Source organism: Silurus meridionalis, chromosome 21 (assembly GCF_014805685.1).
Source record: "Silurus meridionalis isolate SWU-2019-XX chromosome 21, ASM1480568v1, whole genome shotgun sequence".
NCBI lineage: Eukaryota > Metazoa > Chordata > Actinopteri > Siluriformes > Siluridae > Silurus > Silurus meridionalis.
Window position 1 is genome coordinate 15,436,029 of NC_060904.1, and position 13,758 is coordinate 15,449,786.

The window sequence follows — 13,758 nt, forward strand, 5'->3', positions numbered from 1 at the left end:
ATAAATGTCTGTATACCAGTAAATTCTTAGATGAAACTTGGAGATGTATTTGGGAGAGGGAATGTCTTGTGTCCTACAAAACGTAAATGTGAATAACTAATTTTAATACTTAAAAACAGAATTGAATTGTTCTGTAAAAAGTGCACATTAACCCTTTCTGAGATACAGGTCAAGGTTTTCTGTTAATCAAACTTCAAATCTCAGAATATAAAATATAAAATGGTATTTCAGTGACTTTGCCCATGGCATGTCATTGCAAAGAGTGAAACTTTCAGTCACAACAATCTCTAGGAATTATAATATGACTTTTCTTGAAAACTGGGAATACTGGCAATAAAATGTGCAATACTTAGAATGAATTTCAAACTTTAACACATCCAAATTTACATTCAAATGATTACTTTAATTCAATATATAAATCACATTATTTTATTACAAACAAGATGCAATGCACTAAAGTATTTTTAGATTTTTGTTTTCTCTTCAGCTTGACTTAACAAACATAATTTTCTTGTGATCAGTATTAATTTTTTTATATTTATAACCATAATCATTTGTGGCAGCCAGTTGTCCATGCTACCGCTGGCACAAGTGGTTATAGTTATTATCCATGACGCTGCCTCTAGAACATGCCCTTATGCCGAATACACAGAAAAATGTATTACTGATCACAAGGAATGTTATGTCGAGATCACGAAAAAAAAAGTATTATAATGCATGGCCTCTTACGACTTCCATAGATTAGTGATTTGAGTTGATTGCCTTAAACTTATTTTTTGCTTGATTTGTTTTCATAAAACTAACACAATTCAGGCATTGAATTTGATGATTTTGAAGTGTTAAATTTTCCCTGCTGATTGTGCTGAAAAAAAAAATACATCTCAAGACTTCAAATGACCACTAGAGGCCTCTGTTGGTCATCTGGTGAGCTTTTTTAACGCTTGTCAGCAATATGAGTATAAAATATGGACCCAACATATCTTCACTGAACAAATAGACCACTGACTGGTTGATTTTCTTCAGCAGGATTAAGAACAGTACCATCCTCTCCATGATCTCTGACAGGATGTGATTGTCAGTGTCATTTCTGACTGGTTTCTATTGTCCAGTATTGTCTACATTATGAAATACCATCAACAACAAAGATGTCTGCTAGCCTTTCCTTGTGGATGGACCAGTAACCATTGAACATTGCACATTTTCTCATTCCTTTGGTTTTATTTATCTGCTTTATTCCTCACATTATGTCTCTATTCTATTCTATTCTATTCTATTCTATTCTATTCTATTCTATAAAGTGAAATTCTTTCTTCGCGTATCACTGTGATGTAAGAAGGCTTGGGTCAGAGCACAGGATCAACCATAATACAGCATCCCTGGAGCACAAAAGGTTAGTGGCCTTGTGTATGGGCCCCCAAGTGATACCAGGGCTTGAACCTGTGACCTTCCATTTAACAACCCAGCACCTTAACTACTTAGCTACCACCTCTCTAAAACTAGTCAGGGTTAGTAAAGATAAACTTTCCAATTAAATGTTCATTCTATAGCACCTTTAAGAATAAACATTGTCACAAAAAGCTATATAAAATGTAGATCTCGATCTGTAAAGAACCCATAAACAGATGTGACACTGAGGGTCAAAAACCCTAAGATGACATGCAGAAACCTGAGAGGAATCAGACTATGGTGAAGTGAAACCAATAGTCTAGATTCATAGAGAGATTAGGAATCATTCTAGTTTGCATCTGTGGAAAAGTAAATGCAAACAGTACTAAATTAGGAACTTATCAATGTCCAAACAAATTCAAGGCAAAGCATTTGAGCCGAATGGATTTATTGTGTTCTCCTAAAAATAAAACACAGAGGAGAGATGATGGTGGGGGGAGCAAAGACATGTCCCACGCAAAACAACACGAGTTGCACTTCTGCTAGAGACGTGTACGTTTTCGTGTCAGCATTTAGTTGTGCAATAACGTTTCTGCTAGTGGCGTGGCAAACGTGAGCCGGATGTTTAGACCAAGTGCTCTGAGGAACAGCTATTAAGAATTGCTTAATATTGCTCAAATGTTAAATATTGAGAAAAAAAATAAAACACTTAACAGTGCATCCTGGAGTATTATACACTCAAAAACAAAACTATTAGGATACCTGACTTTTCCAGTCATATTTGGTTCTTCTCAGCTATTACCACAAAGCTGAAGGCACATAGAAGTTTAACCTCAATCCTATTGAACACCTTTGGGATGAACTGAAATGCTGATTGCAACACAGCCTCCTCACCTCACTGAACTGTGAATGGGGAGTAAATATATACCGGGACATTTAAAATGCAGATAATCCTTCCATAAATTTAATATATCTGCTTACAGAATATCTCATTATTATCAACAAGTGTCCCCCTTAAAGCCCATCAAACCTTCAAATCTTAACAGTGCAGTGAAAAAATGCAATTAAATATTGTGTTTATGAAAATACAAAATAATCATATACCTCTGTGTTGTCATATACTGTACACTGACCAGGCATAACATTAAGACCACCTGCCTAATATTGTGTTTTCCCTCTTTTGCTACCAAAACAGTCCTGACCCATTAAACATTAACACTATTAACTTCTTTGGAAAAGAGCTACAGTCACTTGTCTGTGTTATCGGACCACACAGACCAGCCTTCGCCCAACAAATGCATCACGCCCACATCCCTGTTGCTGGTTCACCACTGTACCTTCATTAGATCACTGACCACTGCAGACAGGAACAGCCCACAAGAGTTGCAGTTTTGGAGATCCTCTGACCCAGTCGTCTAGACGTCACAATTTGTCAAACTCACTCTAATCTTTATGCCTGCCCATTTTTCCTGCCACTAACACATCAACTTTGAGGACGAAATGCTGACTAATAAATATATCACACCCACTAACAGGTGACATGATGAAGAGATAATCAGTGTTACTCACTTCACCGCTCATCATTTTATATTGTCATATTGTTATGCCTGGTCAGTGCGTGTTGAATAGTAACCTCTATTTATTATCTGACATATATAAATTACTGGGTATTTGATACGGTAGGTCTCAAATTTTTACAGGAAGTGAACGGTAGTTAACCTTCCTGGAATATTCGAAAATAGGTCCACACTGTGCAACATGTAACTCCGGCAAAAGTGATGATTAAATACCAGATTATCAGACGCAAGTTAAAGAGGATGTAAGTGTTTCTCTTTTTTTAGAGTGTGTGCGTGTGCTTGTGTGTGTCTCAACTCTGGCAAATAGTTATATAGAGCTCTCATCAGTTGAATTGGACACGTCTCTCCAAGAGACATCACAGTGATATAACAAAGGTAAGAAGCTCTTGGGTTATTTCATCTAGCTCTGAATTTTAAACTGTTTAATATTGATTTATGTAATTATGTTTAGATCATTATTTTTTTATTGTTCATATATATTATACATGATTTATCTGGATAATCTACATCATTTTTCATAATCAAGGTTTAAGTAAAAAAGTGAAAATGTGAGTGAAAAAATACACCTTTGTTATTAGGCTATTAAAAGATAATGTGAGTTTGCAATCAGTGGAAATTGAAGGAGAATTTGGCATGCTTGCACCTAATTGGTCAACCTTAGTGTAACTTTTAGTGCCTTGGTGCTGATACAATTTTCTCTCATTCCTTACAATTTGAAAAGTTTTACAGAAGAAAAGAAAATCATGGCAGTTAAATGAACGTGAACTCACCCCTTACCTTGAACCTCACCTGAGACAGATCTTCTCGCACTGAAATTTGTGTTAAAGTTTCAATTTCTCCTAAAAAGTAAATTACAGATTAGCTCGACTTTCTTGCCTCCATTTTTTGAAAGAAGTTTGCAATTTTGCATTTATATTAAATTTCCCCAACATTTTCTAATTTCTCCCTGGAAGGACTTTCTTCTTATTACCAATACAGAAACCCTTTACTCTGATGATAAACTTTAACCACTGAACTTTAGTAGTGTAAATAATTAATGCCTAGAATGACTGTAGGATGAGTTTTGAATAATGAATTCATTGAATTAATATTTGATGTTATCACCATATAAAAAAAGCTTTATTAGTAGTATAAAGTTTTATTATTAGTACACATAATGCTACACTATTAAAGGCTTTTTTGGTTGTTCATCTGGAATAACCTTTAAAGGTTCAGTCTGCTGCCCTACAGCAAGACACTTCTTCTATCTGTTGAAAAAGCTTTCAACTTCAAGGCTTTTTCGGGAAGAACCTTCAGCTTTACAAATAATCATTTGAAGTACCCTTTTTCTAAGAGTACATTACACTCTCTCAGGTTACTAAGGTTCTGGTAGTATCGCTTTCAGAAAGGTTTTACCCCAGTAGAACTCTGTTTTGTAGCTAAGTATATTTTCAGTTAAATTGTATATGTTTGTGTGCTTATGGGCGTAACAATTGCTACAAGAATGGACAATGGACATAAAGCAGCTTTGCAGAAATCAATAGATTAAGAATCTAATATTTGAAATTCATGAATTTTTAACTATAGCTTTATCCTTAAAGGTTTTTCCCCAAATGAGTAAACCAGATGTGACAGTAGTAAACAAAACCTTAAGAGAATCCAGACCTCATCAGGGTGAAATCTGGATATTCCATCATTAAAGTTCGACTATTGTTGAGGTTTTTAACTGGTCACTGATGGAGACTTTGTAGTTCCCTATTAAGCCACCTGTATTTTTCCCAAGTCTAATTCAGGTCAGTTTTAAGTCCTTGAAATGTTCTACGGCATTAAAAATAATGAAATTAGAAGATTTTGGGACCACAGGAATTATTTTTCCTCATATCTATAACCAAAGAATGTTTAGAACTAACCCTAGATGAAGAAATAAATGTTTTGGAGTGTGTACCACATAATTAATTAGATAGTCATGAAAATGTGCCTCCACAAAAGGTTTAAACTGATATCAAAACTAATTTTTATATGACCCTTTGAGGAACTGAAAGCCCTTGCTATGATGCAATGATGTTATTTCTAAAGTGTGTAAATAGAGGGTAAGCTTCTTAGTAAAATCATTCTGGAAAGCACTCGGAACACAGAGTCTTTTCCAAAAGTAGACCTCTTGTTAAATTTGGAGCTGCTTCCGAATGACAAGCAATTCTTCATGTTTTTAGCTTTAGGGCCTTTGCTAATTGGATGTCATTCAGTATTTGAGAGTTTCTCTCTGTTTCTAGTAAACAAAAAAGAACAAATTTTGGCTAGCAGTAATGGATGTCAAATAATGGTGTCGGTATGGAAATAAAAGTAGAATTGCTCTTTAAGCAAAGTTCTGTATCTTTTTTTCACCTCTCAGGTCTCCTAAACAAAACCTAAAACAACACAAATAATGAAGAATGATTCTTTCTATTTAAATTAATATTATCATTTTTCTTTGGACAGATTACCATCAAGGCTAACCATGAAGTGGACAAATAATCTGAGCAATTTGGTCCTGGCGGTTGATGCCATCACGCTGATCACAGGTCTTCCTGCAAACCTGCTTGCTCTTTACACCTTTGTTCAAAAGATAAAGCAGCGAGCGACACCCGTTGATGTGCTCTTGCTCAGCCTCACGATCTCAGACCTGGTCTTCCTTTCTTTTCTTCCATTCCGCATGGTAGAGGCGGCCGACATGAAATGGACCATAAGCTACTTTCTCTGTGGGCTTTCAGGATTCTTCTTCTACACGACTATTTACAACAGCACTTTCCTTTTAACAGCTATCAGCGTGGAGCGCTACCTGGGAGTGGCCTTTCCGATCAAATACAAACTCAAGCGAAATCCCAAATATGCTGTTATCGCCAGTATCCTATTCTGGGTCATTTCCATGGCCCATTGCAGTATTGTCTACATCATGCAGTACTATAAGCCAAGTAATGAGACCAAGGTGTCAGAAAATGACGTCTGCTATGACGAGTTCAGCAAAGAACAGCTGAAGGTCCTTTTGCCTGTGCGCTTGGAATTGTTTCTCGTGCTGTTCTGCAGCCCGTTTCTCATCTGCTGCTTCTGCTACATCAGATTCATCCACATTCTCTCAAACTTACCTAACATTAAACCTAAGAAGCGCTCCAGGGCCATCGGGCTTGCCCTAGCCACCCTCCTGGTCTTTATCATTTGTTTCACACCTTACAACGTGTCTCATGTGGTGGGATATATCGAATGGAAAAGTCCTGACTGGAGAGTGTACGCCCTCCTTACCAGCACCTTCAACGCCTGCTTGGACCCCCTTATTTTTTACTTCTCCTCTGCAGCACTTCGGGGGACTGTAAAACACCTGTTACGGGGATCCAACAAACGAATGCATTCTTCCAGCTGCCGGAAATTTCTCAACTGTCAACACTTAAACTGTACTGCAACTGAAGAAAGCACACAGAGTTCCAATGACAGCACAATTTAGAAACTATAGTTGCAAAGAAACACCTAAGCATAGCCATAACAAAAATTACATTCCCAGAGCCAATGTTTCATAAATCTATAAACTTTGCAAGAAATCTAAACTCATCAGTGTATTCAATGTACAAAATAATACATCTGTGTGTCTTGTTACAGTATTTAAATTTGAACTGTACTAATCCTTTGGCAATTGTCTTATTTTTATACAACTGAGAAGTTGGTTAAGGCCCTGAGCAGGGGCCCAGCAGTAACAGCTGGGTGGTACTGGGATTTAAAGCCATGACCATCCACTTCAAGCATAAGTGCTTGTGTTCGATCAACAACAAGGTCCTTAGAGCTCGTTACTGGCTTTTATTGAACGGTGAATTCGATGCCTATAGCAGTGTTTTTAAAAATATTTCTAAACTGATCCAGAATGATGCAGAAAATTAACATGTTTGTTCAAATGTTGCATCATGTTTAGTTTTGGATTCAGAACCTGGACCTTCTAAAAATAAATATATGGGGAAAAAAACAACTTTACCTATGAAAATAACCATTTGAAGTATCCATTTTTATAAGAATGTCTCACACAGATTCCTACATTGACCAAGCCAACATGGTGGCTCAGTTGTTTAATTCTGATAGTAAGAGTGGATGCTTGTGTTCGTCAGCGACCTTGGCCAGAGAATGCAATGACTTAAGCTGGGTTTTGAAGACATTCCCAAACTAATAATGACCCAGAAATGATACCACTATATTCAGCTCTGGCTTTGTTAGTGCACAATGGGCACTTTTTAGCACTTCAATTTGGCACTTTTATGCCACCATTTCTCTCACCAAAGTCTGATGTTTACTCATGAAGGGAACTCACTTCAAAGCACTTGCTCTTTGTTGCAATCACAATAAGGCCAATAAATAGTGTACCTATGGACGATTTTTGGGGAAAAAACCCTGAGAATGTGAAGGACATTGAATGTACAAATGTTATTTTTGAATAATTATTCTAAAACTCTTCAATATGTAGAAAGATTATACTGGAAAATAAATTATTCGTAAGCTATTGATGAAATTTACCTTATGTTTGTATATACCGATCATGACGCCCCAAAGTTCTCAATATAATGCATTCTTAACTAGCAATGCTTGCCTATACATTCATTATATAAGGAAGGCAATTCCAGTACCTTAAAATGACTTTACATCCAGAAACCATAGCTAGGTGCAACAATTGTATTTGTTGCTAATGTGTATGCATATTTTCTGCGATAATATGATGTGACAATGATAATGATAATATAATGTAAATACAGATGTCTTTTGCAATGTCTTGTTATTGGTTGTTTTTAAGTTGTTGGGTTTTTTGTTCATGTATACACTTGTGCTTCCTTTAATATTCAAGAGTATTGATCAGTGTTTTGACACCTATTTATACCACACAATAGCATTAGCTGCTGAGGTGTTTGCACAGTCATTGGTATACACTGGCAGCATAGTGCATTATATTTTAATTTAAGTCCAGCCAACCTGCTTGGAGTCCAACATAATCTTAAGATTTGCATAATTAATCAGTTGAGATTTTATTACTTCTCTTTTTCTTCTTATTATTTGTATTTATTTATTTCGTCCTGGTTTGGGGGTGGTTGCACTGAGGGCAGGGGTATAACTAAATCTTGTATCTCTGTAAAAACATCACTGCTGACTGATGTTATTTTGAAAAAGAAATCACCTTTTATATATAGATAAATGAAATTATAATATCTCCTATATGCTATAACTGAACATAATTTCGATTTTAATGTATTACTGCTGAACGATGCTGTATTTGATGTCTGCATAAGAAGTCTGGAAATATGAATGTAAAGATGAGAAGAGCATAGGCCCTGGCTTTAGCTCACTTTAAACTAGTGTTAGAATGAAACCCAATATTTATCCACTGTTTCCTGTGTTTCTGTTTTTACTTTGAATATACTGCAATATGAAAATAGATATATAGAGTGAAATTGTATAAAAGTGGTTCATCTAGGATGAACCTAAAAGCTTGTTACTTTGGAGTCATGTCACTGGGTAAAAACCTTCAAAGTGAATGTGCTTATGTGAAGTTTTTTTGCAAGTGTAAGTAAAGAATGTTTTTTTATGTACTGCTGTAAATGTATAAAGCTGTTAGCTTAAGGATGAGGATTTAGCAATGGTTATAGCACTGTAAAATGTGAAAACATAATAATAATAATAATAATTATTATATAATATCTCCTTTTACCATTAAAGAAACTCAAAAGCAAATTGTCAAAATCTTAACTGTCAAAGAGACTCCATGCACAATTTCACATTCAAGATTTTAGGCTATATAATCAGGTAAACAAACAAACAAACAAAAACAGGCTCTGTATTCAATGCAAATCTCTAAAGAAATTTAGCTGAAAGTCTAGTGTGGTAACAGCTTGACCCATAAGATAGCTAAATAAGAAACCAAGTAGAAAACAGGAAGTAGATGCAGTCTAATATCTACTATATTAAATGTTATATAAAGCACATACAGTATTCAGAGAAACAAAAGTTTCATCATCTGTGCAAGCAAAGTGCTTTTTAGTCTGTAGGAAGCAGTTTATTGCTCCTAAATTAACAGTGAACAATGAAAATGATGCAGATGTTATTAGTAAAAACCATGTTCCGGTTTGGGATTTGACAGATACCATCTTAAGCAAAAGTTTGTGGGCACCTTATTATAAGATTGATTGATGCATTTCCCACTCCACATTTAGTGCCCATTACCTCTTATAATAGAGAAGTGAAGAAAAGAGTGCAGGCAGGGTGGAGTGGGTGGAGAAGAGTGATAGCAGGAGTGATTTATGATAGAAGAGTATCTGTGAGAGTGAAAGGGAAAGTTTATAGGACTGTGGTGAGACCTGAGATGTTGTATGGTTTAGAGACAGTGGCATTGAGTAAAAGACAGGAGGTGGAGCTGGAGGTAGCAGAGCTGAAGATGGGAGTGACGATGATAGACAGGATTAGGAATGCGTTTATTAGAGGGACAGCGCATGTAGGACATTTTAGAGACAAGGTGAGGGAGTCTCCCAAAATCTGTCACAGCATGACAATGGCCCTGTGCACAGCTCTGTCGAGATATGCTTTACATGGGTTTAAAGTGGAAAATACTACATGGCCTACTATAGAGCGCTGATCTCAATAGGGTCAAAACCCAAACTGGAACATGGTTTTTACATGGTCAGTATGATGCTGCACAGTTTCAGTATTTTTTTTAGAGAAACTACGGTTTAGGTTACAGTGAATGAATTTGCACAAAGTTGAATTTCATCAGTACAAATGTATTTATTTGATTGCATATTTAATTAATATCGATTGCAAGAGACCAGGCAGGATTTACAGTTTTACTGTACTGTATTAGTGTCTGTTCATCTATTTTCTAAAATTGTAATTCTGTATTTTCCTTTGTTGCCAAATAAAGGTACACAAGATTCACCTTTGTCCTATTTTAGAGAACTAGATGATCAATGGTTGACCAGATTGCGTTTACTCTCATTCATTAGTGAAATTCAAGATTCATCTGCACAATTAATTAATTCAGGAAACAAAAGTTTAATAGAAGCTTGACAGAATATGACAACTGGTTTAACCATTTTACATTCAATGAACTGATGCTGAGATGTTTTAGGGGTTAAGACTATCCAGATGAAACTAGTATAATATTTTTTGATCAACATGACATTAACAACTGATAATGTAGAAAACAGCAGATATTTGTACACAATCGATTCAATGAATGTTCTAAAACAATTGCAATTTGATCAAAGCAACAAGATTTAGTTTTTGTACTGATGTAGATGAGGTGTGGAGGCCTGGATGGCAGTAATTCCAATTCATCCCAATAGGGATGAGGTCAGCGCTCTACAGTAGGCCACTTAGTATTTTTCACTCTAAACCCATGTAAAGCATATCTCCACAGAGATGTGCCCAGGGCCATTGTCATGCTCGAACAGATTTGGGAGACGATGTATGTCAGCACTACGTCAGTTGTGTATTTGTCAGTGGATGTTTGTACTGCTTGTTTGGTCCACAGCACTCCTCTTTCACATCTTTCTGACTTTCATAATAGGTTTGGCAACAGTATACGTGTGTGATCGACTTGACATGTTCCTTATTAAAGTCTATCACCTTGCAACAGCTTCCTGGTACAGACGTAAGTGGTTTTTTTTTTTTTTTAATCTTTGAAGCTATTTGAAAAAGTAAGAACATGTATGGAATGCATTTTTCTAAAAAGTGTGCCAATGGAGACTTTTAAGACACTAAGGATTGGCATGGAATTCCATCTCCCAGACCACTCCATTGCCTGCAAATATGGCCACCAATAAACGGCTCTCATTCATTGTGATGTTAAGGTTTTCCAGATAGCTGATCTTACACACCTGAACTAAATTACAACCCGGTTATATAACATTCGATCCATACACTCAATTTGTGTAAAGGATCTGTTCAGCCATGTCTTTCTATTGTGTTTGTTTTTTGAAATCTAGTTAGAATTTTTTATGAATTGCTCTTTGCTAGAGATTCTTTAATTGCTGAAGTTTCTGCCTGTAATTAACCAAAGTAGAGGCAAACAAGTCACAAAATTATTTGTTGTTTGAAAGATTTAATTAAAGCATTACCCATAATTGCACCCATCTTTTACACAGCATATACAAACGATATGGAAAAAAGTATTGGGGCACCTGAATTTTCCAGCCATATGTAGTTCTTTCCCAAACTCGTGGTGGCACACATTTGTATAGGATGTTTTGGAAGGAACATTATGTTTTCCCTTTACTTAAACTAGGAAACCCAAAACTCTTCCAGCCTGACCATGCCCCTGTGCACAATGCCAGCTCTATGAAGATATGAGTGGCCTTGAGTGGCCTGCTACAGAGCTCTGACCTCATACCTATTGAACACCTTCGGGATGAATTGGAATGCGGATTGCACCCCAGGCCTCCTCGACTCACCTACATCAGTACCTGATGCACAATTCTCCACAAGCACACCAAAATCTTGTGGAGCATCTTCCCTGAAGAGTGGAGATCATGATAACAGCAAAAGGGGGGCTAAATGTGGAATGGGATGTTCAAATTTTTATTAGGTGTCCACAAATTTAGCTTTAGCTGGTATGTGATTTAAAACCCAATCTGAAACACAGTTATTAGTAATCAAATCTGCATTTACAGTACATTACTAGCTGTTGTTTTCAGGAGCAGTAACTGTTTTTACTTCCTACAGACTGAAAATCACTTTGCTTGCACAGATGATTAAACTTTTGTCCAAGGTTTCTCTCGATTCTGTGTTTTATTTAACTTTTACCACAACAGATACTACACTGAAGTTACTTCCTGGATTCTTCTTAGTTATAAGTTAGCTGGCTGTTGGGCTAAGCTGCAACCACACTAGACTTTCAGCAGAATTTCTTCAGAGAGCTGCTGTGTCTACAGATCATTATAGACAGTTTGGTTCACAAACTTTTGTCTATATGGTGTATAAATCATGATGTATATCCAGATGTCCAGTCGAGATATATGCAGCTATAGAAATGATTTCTATAGCTGCATATATCTCGACTGGACATCTGGATAAACAGTAAGGAAAATAAGTATGTACCCTGCTATTTTGCAAGTTCTTCCACTTAGAAATCATGGAGGGGTCTGAAATTGTCATCGTAGGTGCATGCCCACTGTGAGAGACATAATCAAAAAAAAACAAATCCAGAAATAAAAATGTATGATTTTTTAACTATTTATTTGTATGATACAGCTGCAAATAAGTATTTGAACACCTGTCTATCAGCTAGAATTCTGACCCTCGAAGACCTGTTATCTCAGTTATGGAGATGCACATCCCTAATAGATATGCAAGAGACATTTATTTAACCTTTATGGTAGGAGCCTCCACTGTCAGCGTTTAATAATGGTGAGTTTTTCACCAGGGGAAGGCGGAGTTTGTGCTTTCGGGTTTCATGGTTAACATGCTCTTTATTGCTTTTCTTCTGAATTTCTGGTGAAAATTTCTCTAAGTGACACTCAGTGACACTGAGTGACAGGAAGTGGTAGCTCAGTGGTTAAGTCTCTGGGTTACTGATCGAAACGTCAGGGGTTCAGGCCCAAGTATCGCCAAGCTGCTACTGTCGGGGCCCTTTAGCAAAGCCCTTAACACTCTGTGCTACAGGGGTGCTGTATCATGGCTGACCATGCACTCAGACCCCTGACCCCTTATAACATTGCTAGGATGTGCGAAGAAAGAATGCAACAAGTTAAAAACACATTTACTAAATGTAACTATAAACAGTGAAAAATAACGATACTGGTCAATGAATTAAACGTTATTAGTGCTGGCAAATAGCTAACATTAGTTAGTTATATCAGATAATTTCCCTCTACCAGCACATCCCCCAGTGTTCTATTCCTTATTTATTAGACCAGAGCAGTGGGCCTGATGGGTCTTAGTGCTGACCAGAGGTGAAGAGGCTTTTGAAACATTTGTATTTGTACATTTTGTGATCTTTTTACGTACTAAGCATTTCGGTATGTGAGCTGTGTTGTGAAACACCTGCATTTCCCACAGAGGGATTTTCCAGAGCATGAGCTACTAGTGTTTATTCATGTTGTTTCATGTAGCAGCTCGGTCCTGAAGGAACGTTTGCTCATTTCACTGTGTGCGCTACTGTATATGTGGCTAAAATATCAAATAAAAGCCTACTGGACCTGACTTGACTTGAATAAGCTACACACCTTGCACTCAGTAGGGAGAAGCGCTTTTAAGGTTTACATACACCGTGCAGTGAAAGGAGAGAGAAGGTGGAGATATCGGAAGCCTGAGAGTAAGACATGGCCAACAGAGGAGTAATGAAGGTAAATAATTCTCCTGAAAGTGCTCTTATATCGCTCTTACACACAAACATATGCACACACTGTGTGTGGGTTATGCCTGAGAGGACTTATTTATACAGCTAATTAATTCCTATATTGTAATTATAACACACACACACACACACACACACACATATTTATCACAATTTGACCCCCACATGAAAGGCAAACTGACTGCAGCAAATGAACTGAATATACACACACACATGCGCACACACACACACACACACACACACACACACAATAAAATCTGGAATGTCTGTAGTTATTGATCCGCATGAACAAAACACACACACACACACACACACACACACACACACACACACACACACACAATAGTTAAGAACTGGAATGTAGATATTGACTAGCATGCACAACACACACACACACACACATATACACACACAAACATACTGACGTTAGCATGAAAATTAAAATGACTGTAGCTACTCACACACACA

At 36.8% G+C, this 13,758-nt stretch overlaps 1 protein-coding gene across 1 annotated transcript; it reads left to right on the forward strand.

Annotated features, from left to right (window-relative positions):
- The first annotated feature begins 3,189 nt into the window (after positions 1-3,189).
- Positions 3,190-8,321, forward strand: si:ch73-90p23.1 (free fatty acid receptor 3-like). The gene is made up of 2 exons (XM_046834142.1): positions 3,190-3,338; positions 5,418-8,321. The coding sequence occupies exon 2, from the start codon at positions 5,437-5,439 to the stop codon at positions 6,412-6,414; it is 978 nt and encodes a 325-aa protein (XP_046690098.1). The 5' UTR covers positions 3,190-3,338; positions 5,418-5,436; the 3' UTR covers positions 6,415-8,321.
- The last annotated feature ends 5,437 nt before the right edge of the window (positions 8,322-13,758 follow it).

Excerpts from the sequence above, each read along its gene's own strand:
- si:ch73-90p23.1 (XM_046834142.1), top strand. The coding sequence starts at position 5,437 with ATGAAGTGGACAAATAATCTGAGCAATTTGGTCCTGGCGGTTGATGCC.